Source organism: Parasteatoda tepidariorum, chromosome 2 (assembly GCF_043381705.1).
Source record: "Parasteatoda tepidariorum isolate YZ-2023 chromosome 2, CAS_Ptep_4.0, whole genome shotgun sequence".
NCBI classification, from domain to species: domain Eukaryota; kingdom Metazoa; phylum Arthropoda; class Arachnida; order Araneae; family Theridiidae; genus Parasteatoda; species Parasteatoda tepidariorum.
The window spans coordinates 90,183,797-90,202,337 of NC_092205.1; the positions used below are offsets into that span (position 1 = coordinate 90,183,797).

The 18,541-nt window shown below is 28.0% G+C and overlaps 1 protein-coding gene across 1 annotated transcript in view; it reads left to right on the forward strand.

Annotated features, from left to right (window-relative positions):
• The window catches only part of LOC107440339 (eukaryotic translation initiation factor 4 gamma 3), a 66,477-nt gene that overhangs the window by 24,856 nt on the left and 23,080 nt on the right, over nucleotides 1–18,541 (forward strand). Inside the window, 3 exon segments of the mRNA XM_071177894.1 lie at nucleotides 12,035–12,135; nucleotides 14,781–15,078; nucleotides 17,383–17,513. Of these exon segments, the coding sequence (XP_071033995.1) occupies nucleotides 12,035–12,135; nucleotides 14,781–15,078; nucleotides 17,383–17,513 (530 nt within the window).

The following is an 18,541-nucleotide window of genomic DNA, read 5'->3' on the forward strand; positions in this document are numbered from 1 at the left end:
TCTCAATGCTCTTTGATTTTTGATATCACTTAAACCATATGAACATCCTTTGTATATTAGTAGTAAACATTTTGTGAATTAATCTTATGGCTTTGAGAGTGTGCAAAATGGAGGAAAGATTTTAAAAACTTCAAACTGTTTTTTTTTATTGCTAAAACACTGCTTTTCGCTGCAAATCAGCATTTCTTTTCAGATAAAGTCAGTGGTGTTAAAGTTCATAAAAATATTATTTTATTCCACTTATTTTTGGGCTAAAATAATGCTCAATTAAAAAATTAGTCGCAGATTGGATCGAAATACTATACATTTAGATATAGGGTAAATGATTTTTTTATTCGGTTTTGCCTTAGAAAATCAGTGTTTTCATAAATCTAATCCAACGAAAAACATCTATCCATCATCGTTATAACCTACGTGCTAATGTTAAAATATTCAGATAATAAAATTTAGATTTGCAATTTTTTTTTCCTTACTAGAGTTGAAGCTTTTATTTTTCTATCGCAGTTTATATTTTAAAAAATCACAAGTTAATCATTCGGCATTGCCGAAAATGAAGCAACAATTTCACGAATCTAGTTCATTGAAATATATCTGTCCATCATCATCATCACTGCTACAATCTATGAGCTTACACTTAAAATTTCACTTAGTGAAATTTAATTTAGCCACATAATTTCAGCGAGTATCATTAAGACGTTTTTGTTTCACTAAAACTAAAGAATTTTAGAAAAAGTGAGCAAAATGAAAAATTCTAATGCACAATTTTTTATTAAATACACAGTAATGTTGATATCCTTCTCAACATTTTTATTCTTTGAGTAAATGGGAATTTTGCTATATCGAAAAATTATTTTTACAAGGATGTATGAAATTTAATTCCTGTGTCTGTAGTGTAAAACTAAAAAAATGCGTACTTTTGACTTCAGTACTCTTATAACATAGTTAAATTAAATAATGTTAATAAAATCGACTGAAATATATTAATTTCTTTCTTTTTCTTTTTCTTCAAAAGACTACTGCTATGCTGAATATAATTTCATGCTAGAATAAATACATTAAAATAATTAATAACGTAAGCTTTTCTACGTTTTCAAATTTTAAAACTATTCTTTATAAAAAAAAATGATTCAACATTTTCTTTTCATTTAACAACATGAAAATAAATCTTTAAAATGAATTTGAAATACACTTTAAGATTAACATTGTTAAAAGAATGAAAGAACAAAATTATTTATATTTATAACACATCATTTTAATAAGTAATATCAGGCATCCACAATTTCACAGCTTTTTTACTGAATAAAATATCTTACTATTCAGAACTAGAAAATTTCGTCTATTAACAATTTTTCGGTGGGTACCATTGAAATTTAAAATATTATGAAAATACGTTATATTAAGCCCACATATTCATTAAGCTACAATAGGGCACAATTTATTATACATATATTTGTTCTCACAGTAATTTTTCTAAAATAATTGGATTAAATTAAAGCTAGAACGTAATGGGCTTTTGGCTTAAACGAACGTCGGATGGGCACAAGTGACGTCACTTTATAATCATGTGACTCTCCGCTTCAGACGAAAACGAAAGTAAGCGTTTTTTGCTTAAAAATAACTAAATAAATAGAGAATTAGCTCTCTTAGAAAAGTAATAAAATGTTTTCTGAGATTCTGAATGCATTAAGATTTTCAAAAAAATATTTACTGTAATTGTCCATTCCCTTCGTTAATTGAAGCGACTTATTTTTGTAATCACCGTAATGGCCAATACATGAGCCCTAATGTCTTAAAGAAGTTGCGAAGGTCAGAATAAACTCAAATTTGTAAGGTCTTAGAATTTTTCCTAATTTCAAATAAATCTAGTGGATATCTCAGTAACTTGTTTTTATCAGTATCATGGGTGCAAGTCTTCCGTCCCCAGGACGGATTTCCGTCTTTCGAAAATGTCCGCGGACGGAAGTAAGACGGAAACAAGACTGACTCGAAGACGGAAATCGAAATTTTTTTTTTTCTGTCTCTAAAAATATTTTTTAGGTCTACGTTATTGGTCTACTTTCTTATGTCCTGTTGTTATTTTATCAAAAGACAGATGAATAAATATTTTTTGTACAGTATTTAAACTTGATGTATTATAGTAAAGCTTTCTTAGATAGTTTGCATATGTCGTGAGGGTATTGTGTATGTTTCAGTCAAAAAATTTTCAGTCTTGGCCTTTTTTCCAACTTGCACCCATGATCAGTATCAGAGATGATTGTTTCCGGGAATTCGGATTTTTCGTAACACCCTTTCAGGTTTAGAAACTGGGAGCAGGGAATGCAATCTGAAACTTAAATTTTAAAGCTTTCGATAAATCGTGTTAATGAGACGTTTTCTTACGCGTGATTTTTCCGCCATTTTTTTATGTGTATGTTTGTCGGATTTTTACCGTTTTTATTATTTAAAACTACGCCGGAATCTGCTTATTACGATTCATATTCATGCGACCTTAATATAAAACTTCGTATTCGCTTGGTAACAAAATCAAATATCGTAATTTACATTTACACGATTTTGAAATCAATATCGCGATTCGAATTCAAGCCAGTTTAAAATCCAATGTCGCTCTTCGTATTCGCGAGATCTAAAAATCGTACATCGCGATTCGCATTTAATGCAATTTAAAAATCTAATTTTGCCATATGTAATTTCTCGTTCTTTCTCATAAATTCTATGTCTCAATTCATATTCAGATGATTTTAAAATCTGATAATGTGATTTGTATTTTAGAATTCCTAAAATCCAATGTCGTTTTCATGTCCAATATCGCGATTCTTGTAAGAACTAAGTTTTTTTTTTCTTAAATTAATTATTATAAAGGTGTGATAAATCTTAGTTCAGAAAATTATGTTAAATATGAATAGTATAAAATTGATGGTTTGTTATAATGTTTGAATAGGCACATAAAATTTCAAAGTTTTTTCACTTTGTGTCACAATCACTCTTGCAATTTGCCAATTCTTTCCAATTTACTCATTTTTCAAAAAGTGCTATTTTGTCTTGATAACAGCAATATATCTACAAGTTTTTGTATGAAATTTTTGTCATAGTTGCTAAATATGCTTGGATCAATTTAAGTAATATGAAACGTCCCCCCCCCCCAACTAGGCAACAAAATATTTTAACCCTTTCAAAAACCAGTTTTTCCATTTAAGTAAATCAATATAAAATCTTTGTTGCCATTACAAAACATTTTTTTTCCTTAACAGGTGCGTATAAAACCATGTGCTGTGTAAGCAGACTAAAAGCGATAATTATGGCTAGTAGTTCATATGGATTTTTAAAACTTCCATTAGTACTTAAAATACATTATAGCATCTTTTGTATTTAATATGGGTTTGTGGATCTTAATTCCAGTCTTTAAAAAATATGTTTATTGATTATGACAGAAGTAGGCTACTGCTAGTAGCCTGTGTGTCTGTACTAACTTCACAGAAATAAAATTTAAAAAAAATTTCTCTTTTTTTTGTTTACTTTTTGCAAAATTCTTTAAAAATTTTAAAAAGAAAAATATTCAGTTTTCTTCTTATTTCTCTCATAAAGAAATTCTTTAAATACGCAGACGTGACACTTTTCCGGGAATCCGCGGAATTTTGGCCTGGTTTAAATCAAAAGAATTAATATTTCAAAAAGTGAATAATTTTAATGTTTCGATCTGGTGGACCATCCACAAACTATACATGTGATTAAAATATTTGCGATTTCAGAATTTTTAGGAACATCAAAAGATATTTATGAATAAAAAGAAAATTCCTACCACGAATCTTTTAAAGGTGAATTGGAGTCTTATATTTCCTATTTTTAGAAATGAAATCAAAACTTCACTGTTGCTGATGGAATTGCTTCATAAGTTTTATTTCTCTATGCGCAGTTAATTAAAAATGTTAATCTAATTATCAGTTCAATTATGCATGAAATTTTATAGCTATAAAATGAGAGGTTAACGATTTAATATTTTGTTTAAATATGCAGTCGGACCTCTATTTGAAGAAGTCGCTAATTCCGGAAAAAAAGTTCGTTATGTGGAAAATTCGTTAAATAGAAAATCACCTTTTGAAATCTTACACAAAACAGGTCTTGAATTCATAAACACTAGAAATAATTAAAATTGCAATTGATACACCTTTATCTTGTAAATTATTATCTATTATTTATTTTATAAATCTTAACCATAAAAGAACTCTGCAAAGAAAGTAAGAATAGAACAAAACAGTATCCAGTGTTACTCTATCATGATACATATATTTTCCACTGAATAAAAAAGTTGAATTTTTATATATTACAATTATTGCTGCATTTAGTATAAAAGTAATTTTAAACATACATTATCGCATCCGTTCTTAATTGTCATTGCGACTGATAAAGTCCGTTAATTTTGTCTGAGTGTCTCGCTTGAAAAAGTGTTTTTTTCTCATAATAGGTCTCGCATTTTTGTAATGCACCAATAACTCCTTCAGGCGTATTCTCCTCAAACTTCAGTCTACGTCGAATTGTTTCAATTGATATGAACATTTCATCATATGAAGTTTTGCTAATTTCTTCACTATTTCCGTCTTCATCTTCGTCTTCCTGACAATTTATGGCTTAATTGATTTCAATATTTCACACCGTCCAAAATATCCGATTCAGTTAATGTAGTGTATTTGGAGGCAAGTAAAAAGCTGTAACGTTTTTCAGTTTTTTGTTGATTTCTTTCGGACGGGCAGGGCAGTTGTCTAAAATTGAGAGCAATTTTGCGTTGCTCTGCAATCATAAGTTTGTCCCAACTTTTGAATCCATTTTTCACAAATTTCTGGCGTCATCCATGAATTTTTGTTGAAGTCATAATCAACCTCCAAAGATTTTGTGCCTTTAAAGCATCTTGGAGTTTTGCTTTTTCCTATAATTAATGGTTTTAATTTTTTATGGCCAGACATATTTGCACCTAGCGTGATGGTTACTCTTGCTTAGCTATGTTTTACTCCAAAGCATTTTTCATTTTTAAATGTTAAGGTCTCTTGAGGCAAACATTGAGGAAATAAACCGTCCCATCAGCATTAAAAATGTTTTCTGACTTATAGCCTTTTAAAATTTTATTAAGACTCTCTGTAATCCAACTTTCGCAATCTTTATCATTGACGTCATTACTTTCACCAGATATAACTTATCCACTTCAAAACTGCCTCATTTACATCTTCATAGACACATGTTTTTAAACGTTATGAACAAGGATTCGGTAAATCATTATTTTCAATCTTATCACGGTTTCTTATTTTCGTTGATAAGCTGCTTGAAGGAGTACCAAATTTTGAAGCAACATCTTTTCTTTTTCACACCTTTGTCCACCTCTTGAAGAATTAAACTTTTTTCTTTAATGGTTAGTCACTTTCGCTTCGACAGTTTCCTGCCGCAAGAACAGCAACAAGCAGCACTCTGGTCAGCAATCTAAAAACAGGAGTCGACTTCAAGGGCTCTATTGAGTGAAAAGAGGAATGTTGAAAGTTTTTCTAGAAGGGAAGTGAACAGTGGGGGTGGGGATGAAGACGCCATGACGCATGGGACTTGTCAATAAGGGACCAGGGATCACATACTTTGAAGACCTATTCCCTGTATCTTCCCTGCTCATTTCCTATTCAATGAATTTGACCCTTTCCTCCCTTTTCTAGAGGTGTTGCATTGCCTGGATGAAATGCGAACGAAAAGGGAAAGGAGTTTTACTGCTTCCTCTAAAAGTTAAGTGGATGGGAAAATCAATTCAAGGTCATTTCCCCCATAAAATGTGTTAACAAGTTAATAATTTTTCAAATATTTTGGGAAATAGAGATAGTAGATCTAAAATAAAAATAAAAAAAAACAATTCGTTAAATGGAAAATTCACTTCGCTATTTGGAAGTTAATTTACGAAGAAATTTTCGAAATGTTCTTGGTTCCACGCAAAAATTGTGCTCCGGAAAAAATCCGGATTTCCGAATTTTTTGTTAACTGTGATCGGGAAGTTTCCGGAGATCGAAGGTTCAGACATTTGAAAAAATCATTGATCACAAATGTTTACGGAAATCAAATTTTCAAAGGTGGAACTTAAAAACACAGTTTATTTTATTTGTAATGGAGAGCCAGATAGATACTTTATAAGCTTATATTCAAGATTAATATTCATTTTTTATCAGTAAATAGTTATTATAATCATAAACTCAAGAATTTGTAAATTTTAATTACTTCTCCAGATCGCCATAGGTATTTGTAAATGGTATAGGTATGTGTAAAATTTTAAATATATTTTAAGTAAATTAAGAAATATTGAGAAAAAGGAAAAAAACCTTGTTTAAATTTTTTTCTAATTTTTCGATTTAAACTTTTTTTTGTTTTACTCAATAAATTTTCCGGAATTTTGACTTGGGCTCACAATCATCCCTGTAAAATGAAAGTTAGTTAAATAAAAAAAAATTTCGAAATATTAATTGTTCGCATAGTTTTATTTATAGTTGACTGCTCTTATAATTTGGAAACTGTTTCTGAAGTTTTATGTTATCGCACAAGGTTCAATTTTTCCATAATTTTTTTTAAAATGCATATTTTTCCTTTTAAATATTTTTTTCTCTTTTATCTTATTTTTCTCTCAAAACCTTCATAAGATCCTGATTTTAATTCTAAAGACTTAAATGAAATTTTATAGTTGCTTTATACTTACCATTTGTAAAAGTGAATTTTAACAATGAAAAAAAAAATAGAAAAAGATTGGTTCTGGGTTCTAATAATATGTAATGTTTCTAACAATAATTTTTTAACCTTTCACTCGACTATCTAAGCTGAAATTTTATTTATATGTTGAATCTATACGAAAAATGAAATGTAAGTTTTGGAAATTTACAGTTCATTCTAAATTTGTTTTATATCCTAATTTGTATAATCACCTTTAAAAGTTCCTTATAATGTCTTTAATTTTATTTTGGCTTAGGAGTAGGAACTCTGCCAAAAAATATAAGTATTTAAATCAATGCAAAAAATTAATATTTTTTATTACGTGAGTTTAATATGTTAGTCTTTAACCTTACTAAAGAGGAAATTAATTTTATTTTAAATGGCTGCCGTCTTGTCTGATATTGAATACATAATTGCATCAAATTAGTATATTATCCCTGATATTGAATCACAGCAAATATATTTTTTTGTAAAAAGTTCTTTTCTTTGTTCTAATTAAAAAATATCTCATTTATAGAGCGATAAATTTTTCTTTTTATTAGTTTTACAAATTGTTAGCTAAAACGTGGCAGACTCGGAACATTTGTTTCCCCCACTCTTTTAAAATATTAAAAATTGCAATGCAAATTATTATAAGTACCTGTAAGTCTATATAATACAGCATGTGCTTTGCAATCATAAATCAGACTGCACATCTGTGCTTTAATGTATTTTAATAGTGAATAATTACTTGCAGTAAATATACATTATGTAACGTAAGGGAACGGAATAATTTAGCTTTTGGGAAGACTAATTGATAATTTAATTTTTTCTTAGTGTAGTAAAACAATGTTTGGAATAAGGCCAAACGATTGAGGCTGTGCACACTTTGTAAAGTTAATTAGGTTATAGTAAAATTTTCATTCAACTTCCTCTAAGAAAAACTTACTTTTATTGTACCTAAATTCTATGTTTCTTAAAAAATCCTAGAATTACATTTGTTTTGAACATGTTTTTGTTTAAGAAAAATTTAAAAAAAAAATAATAATAATAATAAATAAATAAAAATAAAAAATTTCAATGTCAGAAGATTAATCTATTAATAACCTTGTATACGCTTAGAATTAGTACTACCTCTACATTTTATAATTTATTATTTCAGTGTTTTTTTTTTTAATATTAATTAAAATGAAATTAACAGTTAAGTTTCTTATGCTAATTGTGAAGGGTTTTTGATTATTCTTTGGTTTTAACACTAGGGTTAACACTATACAAGAGACGCTAATTAGACAACCTAAAATTACATATTAATCTAACTATTATGATTTATAGTTTAAATAAATTAAGGTTATTATAGATTTATTTTTCAAGATAGATTCATCTGCGCGAAATTTTTTTATGCATTTACTCTACAAAACTCGTAATTTTTAAAACTCAACGTCACCCATCGGTCCTGTAAATAAATAATCCTGTAAAAATAGTTAAGTCTAAAATACCATTCCTTCCTTTTCTCCAAGGTATGAAAGTACAAGAGAACGTAATGTAGTGTATGTGGCGGCGGCGCACTGTTCTCGATAACGAGATGTGGCGACCTTGGCGGTGTTGGACGTCCCGAGATTGGCCAAAAAAGTTTGGGAACTGTTCACGTGTGCTCTGACAGTGATACATCCGTTTTCGCGCGAGTCGCCCTTTCACCGTCGGGCTCGTAGAGGAGTCGGATTTCTCTGAATTATTTTTTTTCGTAATAAATCCGAAAGGACTTCATCATTTCCTATAGTGCCACGATCCAATAAAGTTCGACATGTTCCCGAACTTGCAGCAGTCGCAATGCAACTAAATCGGTAAAACATTCTGATGTCGGACGAGACACACCGTGTTTTCGTTCTACTTCCTCAGCAGCCATGATGGTTGCTCGTCGTCTCGTCCCAAATTTTCTCTTATGATCTGGCTTAAATTCAAGTGAATTATATATATCTGTTTTTGTGAAAAAGATCATTAGAATGCCGGGTTATAATATGCCGCCCACTGGAGATCGATGGCCGGTCTATAACGGCAAAGGTATGAAATTATTCGTGATTTGATCTATTTCAATATTTGTGTCAGCTGATTTTTTGTTTGATTTTTTACACGTGCATGAAATACTAAACGTGTTACTTTAAATGCGTTGCTTAATTATTTTCAATAGCTTTCTCTTTCTGATGTTGTCTTAGAATAATATAATTAGGCCACTAAAAAAGTGTAAGCGTATCCGATGTTGTTTCATAACCATATGGGGGCAACTGTTATCTAAATTTAAAGTTATGGCAGCCCCGCGGTCACGATGACGCAATGTCTGCTAAAAGAAATTTTAATTGTTATGCTTTTATTATTTTTCTAAATAATGTTTTCGTTCAATACCTGCTTGAACAACAACTCGTATCTAGTGATCTTCACTTTTAATTTAGTAAACTATTTTATTAAAATTTATTTTTTGTTTCAACTTTTTAAGGTTAACTTTTTAAAAAAAAAAATTTAAATTATTAATCCCTACTATTTAGAAACAAATCTTTTAAATTTTATTTGGTAATATGTTCGGGGAGATTTCCATATCGTGATTGGTTGCAATTATGTTAATTGCCGTTGTTAAAAAATTATTTTTTTGACAAACTGTTAATAAATAAAAAATTTATTAATATTTTTGCTAGTAATCTTGCGTAAAAAATTGCTCATTTACACGTATTTTTTAAACAATTTTCCTATTTTATCGCGAATAAGATATTTTAGAAAGATCTAGAATTTTGTTTGGTTATGTAACGTGTCTCGTCAATTAAATGTGTCATGATCAGCTGTAATGGGTTGATAAAAATTTATTTTTACATGTTTCTAGTTGTTGCTATTAGATTTAAAATATATTATAGAATTTTTTTCAGGAATATTTAATATCGTTTTAAACAAAATTAATCAGTTGAAAACAAAACAAAATTTTTTTTTTTTGAAGTAAGATCTTCAATTTAATTTTCTATTGTTGGTATAAATACTTAAATAGTATATCATCTTTTAATGTTTTCAATTTTGATTTATAACTAATGAGTCTGAAAAACATGTTTCTGATTCTAGTATTTTATACCTGGTTATAAATAAATTATGCAAGCAATATTTTATTTGATCCTATTAATTTGTGACCCAAGTTAATATGTTGAAAAGTCATATTTTCAATGAATAATTTAGTAAGGTATCATGATCAGTTACAATTAATATTTTAAGCATATAGTGTTCAGTATTCATTTTTATCATCGCTGAAAAAAATTTACTTTAGATAGTTTATGTGTTATGGAATTTATTCAATAGTTAATTTAAAAATAGATAACTTACTAAATTAGTTGGTTTTATCTATTAAAAATATCCTAATTTAAAAATAAAAATTTGAAAAGGTGTAGTAAGAAAGTATTTATAATAATAAAAATCAAATCCTAGTAAGTTATAAATAATTTATTAATTGGTGTAATAATTTAGTTAAGTTGTTGCATATTTGAAGTAAATATTTACATTCTTTATATTAGAGTTAAATTACACTTCGAATTTTATTTTTTGATTTGAAAAATATATTGAAATTTCATGCGACAGTAATCATTGACTGTGTTGAGAAAGAGAATATCACTATTTTGTAAAGATAATTTAGTTATATTAGAGCATGTAAGTCAAATTTTTTTTTTTTTTATTGTAGTTATGTTGGCATGTTATAGAATAATTCTAATAATGATGCTATGAGCCTGTATATTCTTTTGCATTTGTGGATGTATTAAAAAGAAAAAACTAAATTGATCCATATTTGGTATTAAATCTCTATCCAANTTAGAGTTCTTGCAGAAAGATTTTTCTTTTGAAAAGTAAAACATTTTTCTTTTCTATAGAAATATATACATAATATTTTAATGATGCATTTAAATAATCATTTTTTTTACTTGCACAATTTACGCTGATGGAGCGTAAATCAATGTAATGGCTGATGGAGCGTAAATCAATGTAATGTTCGTTTGTATTGTTGGTAGTTATTGTTTTTCATGTAAATTTTAAACATCCTGATGTATTGAGAACGATATGGAAAATTTAAATCCTGCGTTTGAGTGTATACTTTTTACGGCAATAATTCTATGGAATTTTTTGCAGCTATTGATTTGTCCATAGTTTTAAATACAATTTTTTTTATATGCAATATTATTCATTAAACTACTAAATTTCGAAATGAAACAATTTTCGGTAATTACTACTATGGATTTTATGATTTTTAATTTTCTTTATTGGGATAATTATTTACAAAATGGAAGAAAATAATTTGCACCCCCCCCCCAAATTTCGAGAATATAACCCATGATATTAGAATAAAAAACTACCTATTCCATGCTCAAATAAAAAAATATATATTTTTATTTATTTTTTAACACAGCTCTTCTGTTATTCTAAATTAGTAACATATATGTTTCAGGGAGCGTTTTTAAGTGCTTATCTTTGTTTTTTAAAAGCCTTTAAACGTGCTTTTTTCATTGGGTGTTTTTATAAAGTGCTTAATGTTACCTTTTCAAAAATGAGAATTTTTTTTTCTTTTGATTTTCGCCACATATTATGCAAATGCATTTTTTCCCATTATTCCATTCAACGTTTTCACGATTCATTCAGCCAGTTATTCGGTTTCCAGGCGGTTCATAGCATATGAAAGCGCCAATCATTTTATATGTTTGATGAAATTCTTGCGAGTCCACATGTGCGTCTGCTGATCTGGGTTCGATAAGATTCAGTTACTCTCATTTACAGCTCTGCTGCATTTGCAGGATATTCTCAATTTCTGGCTTCATTTTACACCTGTCTGATATCGAACTGAAAAACCTCTTGATCTTTTCTAATGGCTAATATAATCAAGAAAAGAGTTCTTTGCTAGAAACAGGTCCTTTTATCGTGAAAATTATTTCACATTTTGTTAATGTATATAATGCTTAAAAATATATTCTGAGTGCTTAAAAGGTGCTTATTTTTTGTTGAAAGATTTGGCTATGCACTCTGATGTTTGTTATTAAAAGTATGTTGTAGAATGATTCTAGTGCTATAGTTTTGTTGCCGATAGCTCGAAAAAATTCTGCCACGTGCATTGAATTTTACTTGGTAGTTATTGATAGTAATTTTATTTTTGATTGCTAGTCAATTTTTCATCCTGAAACTTTGTTCTAGACATTTGTTTCATTCATTAATAGTATTTTATCCTTTGTATCTACACATTTTCTGACGGTTCTTCTGAATTTGTTTCTATATTTAGACATTCTTTCTACTGTGACTGCTATTAAATTCTTAACATTTTATATCTTTTCAGGAAAGAGAGGCAACAAGGGTAAAAAAAAGAAGACCGAATATAACAAGAAAGGCGAGAGCAAAGATGGTGGAGAAATGGATGCTTTCCTTGATAAAGGAGAGGTAAATTTCACCATTTGGAATCTAGTCTTAAATTTGGAATCAATGACATTGTTACAAATATTTGTTACACTAATTTTACTTTCTCAATACAATTGTTCATACATACAACATTGCAGACAATTGATATTGTTTAAAGCAATTAACAATATTCAAATAGACAAGATAGTAATAGATAATAGAAATTACTTTTCAATTTAATTTTTATGAGGCTTCATTTTTCCAAAATTACTTTTTATTGTTCAAATTGTTTTATGATCTAAACATATGCATAGGAAGGATTATAGTAACAAAACTTGATAATTAAAACTGTTCTGTTTGAAAGATAAATGTAAGCAAATAGTACTTGTTAAAACATTACCATTTATAAATAATAAATTTTATTTTAAAAACTAAATTAGCTCAAGAACGAACCATAATTAGCAAAATATCAAATTATAAATACTTACATAAATTAAATAAATTATATTAACCGCACATCAGACTGAATTAGGAGGTACTGCACTGAGCCCTTTCTGCCTCAAAAAGCATGTAAATAGAAATGAAACATGTAAATAGAAATGAACATGTAAATAAGAAATGAACATGTAAATAGAAATGAAATAGATCAACCTAATTGTTGGGTTATCCTTATAAAATTTATTTTAACAAGCGATGGCTTTTGAATAGGTTATACATTGCCTGATTTAAGAGACTTGGGTGGATTTGAGTAAAGAACTAGAACTTACTTATTTTAATTTATCCGATTCTATTTTGGATGTTTCTAAAATAATTTTAAGGCATAAATAGTTGTCATTAGACAAAGCATAATTTTCACAAAATTGAAGAAGATAGATACTGATGAATTTAAGTTAATCATTTTTAAATTTGTATACATTTGGTTAGAATCCTATTGTAGTGTAAATCAAATATTTCTTTTTTTTTTCTTTCAAATTTTTCAATTAAAGAAAAGAATTAGAACTTATTTTTTCTATTTCTCGAAAATAAATAGGCTAGTTATATATTTTTAAATATTTTACATGATTAAAATTTCTATAAGTTCTTCCACTTAGATTGTTAAAGAAAAATATTAAACTCACTAAAAATATTTTTAAGGTATATTTTTCTTATTAAATTCTGCAACACCTGAATAAGAATTTTAGATTAAGTCATGTTAATATAAATGATAAAGTAATTCATTCTTAATTTTCATTCAGTTAGTACTAAAATATATCTTTACTTTTTTTATGTGTTTATATTTGGTTCATTTCTTTTCATCATTTTATGGATTTTAAATATTTTTTAATTGGAAAGATATATCTTGAATTAATATGTCACTCTTGTTTGACTCATGAAATAAAAAAAACATGTTTATTTTAGAACAATTAATTGATATTAATACTACTAAGTGTATATTGCTAAATAAGGACATTAATGTAAATAATTCTAAATTATGACATTTCTTTATAAACTTACAAATCATGTTTTCATATTTATGGGTTAAAAAGGATTATATTTGTTAGTTTTTCTTTTTTTTCCTCAAAATATTAATAGTTAAGTGTTTAGGTGTTATTTTTAATCAAGGTTTGCAAAAAGTGCTTAATTTTCTATCTTTGAAAAGGAGTTTTCTTTCCTTGTTTTGTCGAATGTCATTTTAAATTACAAAAAATGCATGATTTTTACCATTTTCTCTGCAATTTTTATCAGAAACTAGTTATTTTATCATGATTATGTAAAGTAGGGGTTTACAACTTTCAACTTTTACAACTTTTCTGAGTGAAAGGCCACTTGCACAGCAGATAAATGAACGAAGGGCCACTTGCACAGCAGGTAAATTAACGAAGGGCCGCACTCATGTTATCGGCAAATGTGATGTTCGGTAAACTTAACAGATTTGCAGAAAACTAAATAGTTTTAAATATTTGAATTTAATTAAAACTAAAAAAAACTTAAACGTTTGTTAAAAAACTTTTTCCCTTTTTCATATTAATTAATTTATCAAATATATATATATATATTATATACACACACGCATAAATATTTGGGGATAGGGGATTAAAATTCTAAACCAGAAAGAAGCCTAGGAATGAATACACAAAAATGATACAGAATGAGTTACAAAAAAACTATGCATTTTATAGAGTAATATAAATTTGTATTGAAAATTTATAATGTTTAAAAAAAAACCAATGTAAAAGAAATGGCCTCAGGCTATATGTTGGCCCTCAGGCTATATGTTGTGCGCACCCCTAATGTGAAGTTTTTTTAAATGCTTTTAAGTTTTATTGATTTTATGTTTACAAATGAAGAACTTAAAATGATAGAAAAAAATTTATTACTGCACAGATCCTAATTATGATTTTTTGGAAAGTGATTAAAATTATTCTTTGAGAGCTTAAAAAGTGTTTATTTTTTGTTAAAAAATCCGGCTACGCACCCTGACTATTTACCTTTTTGTTTTAAATCAAAAAAAATAAATAAATAATAATGAAAAACATTTCTTTTTAAAGGGGAAAATAAAGTTTTTTTAATCGGTTATCCTGTTCAATTTCTAAAGCTAAGCAGTCTTTCAGAAATTTTGCAACATAGCTTGTTCACTAAGACTTGATGCAGATAATCTTAATTTATTAGTGTCTGGCTATTTTTGACTAGGTTTCTTCTAATTTCAGGAGGTTGTCGCAGTGTCAGTTTCAACTGCTCCAACAGTCCCTCAAAGTCAAGCGGATGAGCAGCCACTATCTCCTTTACCTGCTGCAATTGTAGATAGTGAATTGCTTAGTACTATTCCTCTGCCTGGAGAAATACTCTCTGACAATTCACCTCAGAGTGATATCTCACTAGTTGAACAGCAGAGTGATTCATCTTCAGTTTCACCTACGATTGAAAATGAAGACAAAGAAAATGTAGATGATCCAGCACAGAATAAAACTAAACAATCAAACAAACTAAAATATAGCTACAAAGAAGGTGTGTGTTATTCTTTTTTTAGAAATTCAAACAAACATTAATTCTGTAAAAATTAGAATATATATGTGTTTTTGTAAGACACTTCTTCAGTGAAGAAGTGCTCTCTTACAAACACACATATATATTTTAATTTTTACAGAATTAATGTTTGTTTGAATTTCTAAATTAAAGAAAGCAAATTTGGTTTTAGGTGCTTTTTCATTTTGTTTTAATAGTTTATTTACTTTTGTCTCCTTTTTTGTTTTTGTAAATTGAATTCATTTTCTGATTTGATTCTTTTGTTACTAATTACATAGCTGCCAACTCTACTGGATTTACCAGTAGACTGTTGGTTTTTGCATATTTTAGAAAATTCCCTAAAACTGAATAAATTTTTTCAAAAGAAAAAAAAAATCCTTATTGAAATAGAATTTTTACACAATTCATTGCTTGCTTGAATATTTAAATAAATATTACTAATACATAATGAGACGAGCCTCATTTATAATAATCAATTTTAAGCTTATTTGGTTTTTTTTTTGGTTCTAAAATCTACAGAATTCTCTATTTAAACTAATCAAAGAAATATCCTTTAACTATCAATAATAAATTACATACGTGCCAACTCTTCCGGATTTTCCAGAAGTTTTACGGATTTTCCTCCATTTTCTGGGTAATAGCAAAATCTTGCGGATTTGTCCCGATTTTTTGGAAAAATAATTTTAAAAAATCTTCAAATTTGGTGCTTACGAACCTTTTGTCGAGCAATGTTCTAAAATGTGCGTCGAAATTGTGTTGTGGGTTACCATAGTCAGGAGAAACAACCCAGTTTTCGAATAATTCACCAACTCAGCTGAGGGTGTTAATGTGATGTCAGTTTATGAAGAAGTGTGCGCATCTTCAGAGGAGTCCGTTGAATATAGGAGAGGGGGAGGAAGAGAGAAGGCTTTGCGGCTCACTCATTGACGCCAGTTTTGTCGCTGTTTACTTTCGTTAGGTAGCACACAGTGTTGTTAGGCTTGGTTAGTGTTCTGTTTTTTACAAAAATGAACAAACGTTATTTGCAATCATACTGTAGTGTTTTTCCTGGCATTTTACGATCGCAAGATGATGATAAATACGCATTTTGTAACGTTTGCTCTTGCAACTTTATGAATTGTCACAGCGGAAAAAATATTGTTGAGCAGATGAAATCCAAAAAGCTTATTAGAGATGTTAAGTCTGCATCTGGAAATTCAACAATAAATAACTTTTTCGAAAAAACGATAAGTTTAGTGCTGATATTTTGAAAAAAGGCTAAACATGCCACTTCATTAATAGTCAAAATTAAGATTAAATCCACGGCATAAAAGCTTATTTTGTCATTTGTACCATTTATTATAACAAGGTTTTTTTTTTTTTTAATTATCTTATCTTGCTTAACCAAGTTATGTCTTACATCTTTTTTTCATGTTTACCCTTTATTTTTAAAGTTTAATATTGAATTTTTTTTTAAAATTTCATACATTGCTACATAATTTTATTGTAATACTTATAGTTTAATTAAACTTTACTGAAATTATTAAAGAAATTAGTTCTTTAATTTTATTATAATGTCCATAATATCAATAATATATATATTAAAAAGTAAGTTTTAGTTAACTTCCTGATGGATGCAACTTGTCTTAGTTATCAACGCTTAATTAAAATAATTTGAAGCTTTTTTGGAAGTGTGAATTTTTTCCTTAATTTTAAAAATATGGTTGGAAGCCTATAGTGTTAACCTATTATTTATAAATCATTTTTCTTTTATGGATTACATATTTTTTCCATTATGATAATTTCTGAAAATAACTAACTTAATCATTACTTTATAAACATATTCAAAATTCTATTTTATTGATTAGATGTACAATTCTTTATAATGTTTACTATTCAAAACTGATTTTAGTATTGTAAATTATATCTTCTCACTCTGAGATTAAAAAAGGGAATTTTTTGATAATCAATTCCCAAATTTTGCGTTCAAATTTGTACCATATAAAATCTTCTGGATTTTTTTTCCCAGAAGGTTGGCAGGTATAAAGTTCCTTTTTATTAGTATTTAAAATTATAAGTTAACAAATTGAAAAATATTTAAAATTTAAGTACATTTAATGTCGATCATAAATGGAAAATATTGCAGACTATTTATAGTGTTAACTATAATTAAAATGATTACAATAAAATATTTATGTTATGCAACAGTTATCAGGACATTTATATTTCTTAAAAATCTACTGGATCATGTTGTAATTATCCTTTGTAAATTGAAATCATATGTTTATAAACTGTGTTTCATTATAGATCAATGGAGTCCTGTAAATATCGAGGGGAAGAAACAATATGATAGGGATTTTCTTCTTCAATTACAATGCCAGCCATCGTCCTTAGTAAAACCACAGAACTTGCCAAACCTAGATGTCATTAAAGACAAAGTATATTGTTTATTTAGTTTTGTTTTAGTGTTATTTTTTTACTAAAGCATCTTGAATATTTTTGTTGTGTGGGCACAAGAAAGAATTGCATTTGCAATATTGTTGCATTATATTTTAAAACATCATCAAATTTGTATTATTCTGTAAAGGTTAGCCAAAACATGTTAGACTAAGAAGAATATACATATTTGGTAAATTCAGGGCTGATTGTGCTCTGGATTTCCGGATTTTTTGCTAACCGTGATCCAGAAGTTTCCGGAGATCGAAGGTTAAGACGTTTAAAAAAATCATTAATCGCTAAGGTTTCCAAAAATCAAATTTTCAAAGGTGGAACGTAAAAATTTCAGTTTATTTTATTTGTTTGTAAGGGAGAGCCAGATACTTTATAAGCTTATATTCAAGATAAATTGTAATTTTTTTATCAGTAAATAGTTATTATAATCATAAACTCAACAAAGAAAGTCATACTTGTAAATTTCAATTACTTCTCTAAGTCATCATTGGTATGTGTAAATGGTATAGGTATGTGCAAAATTTTAAATATATTTTAAGTAATCTAAGAAGTATTAAGAAAAAGGAAAAAACCATATTTAAATTTTTTTTCGCTATACATTTTTTTTTCTTACTCCAGAAATTTTCCGGAATTTTGACTTGGGCTCACAATCACCCCTGTAACTTTGTTTATTGTAAATTTTTGTAAAAATTAAATATTTAAATTTTAATTCCTATAATATACAGGGTTTCCGCACACCTGGAAAGTCGTGGATTTAGGTCACCGAAAAATCTATTTTTGAAATGGAATTTACCCACCCACCCCCTCCCATTTCCTGGTGTTCAGAATATCTGAGTTATTTGTAACAAAATCCCCACTCACAGTCATATTTGGTTAGCATAAAATGTTTTAATCATGTTCTTTAAAAATTATGGTGTTCTTTCAAACAATGAAAGAAAAAACATAATTTCTAGAGCGAAAATTATCTTTTAAGCTTCTGTGATTTCAGAATTTTTGTTATTATTATTTTTTTATC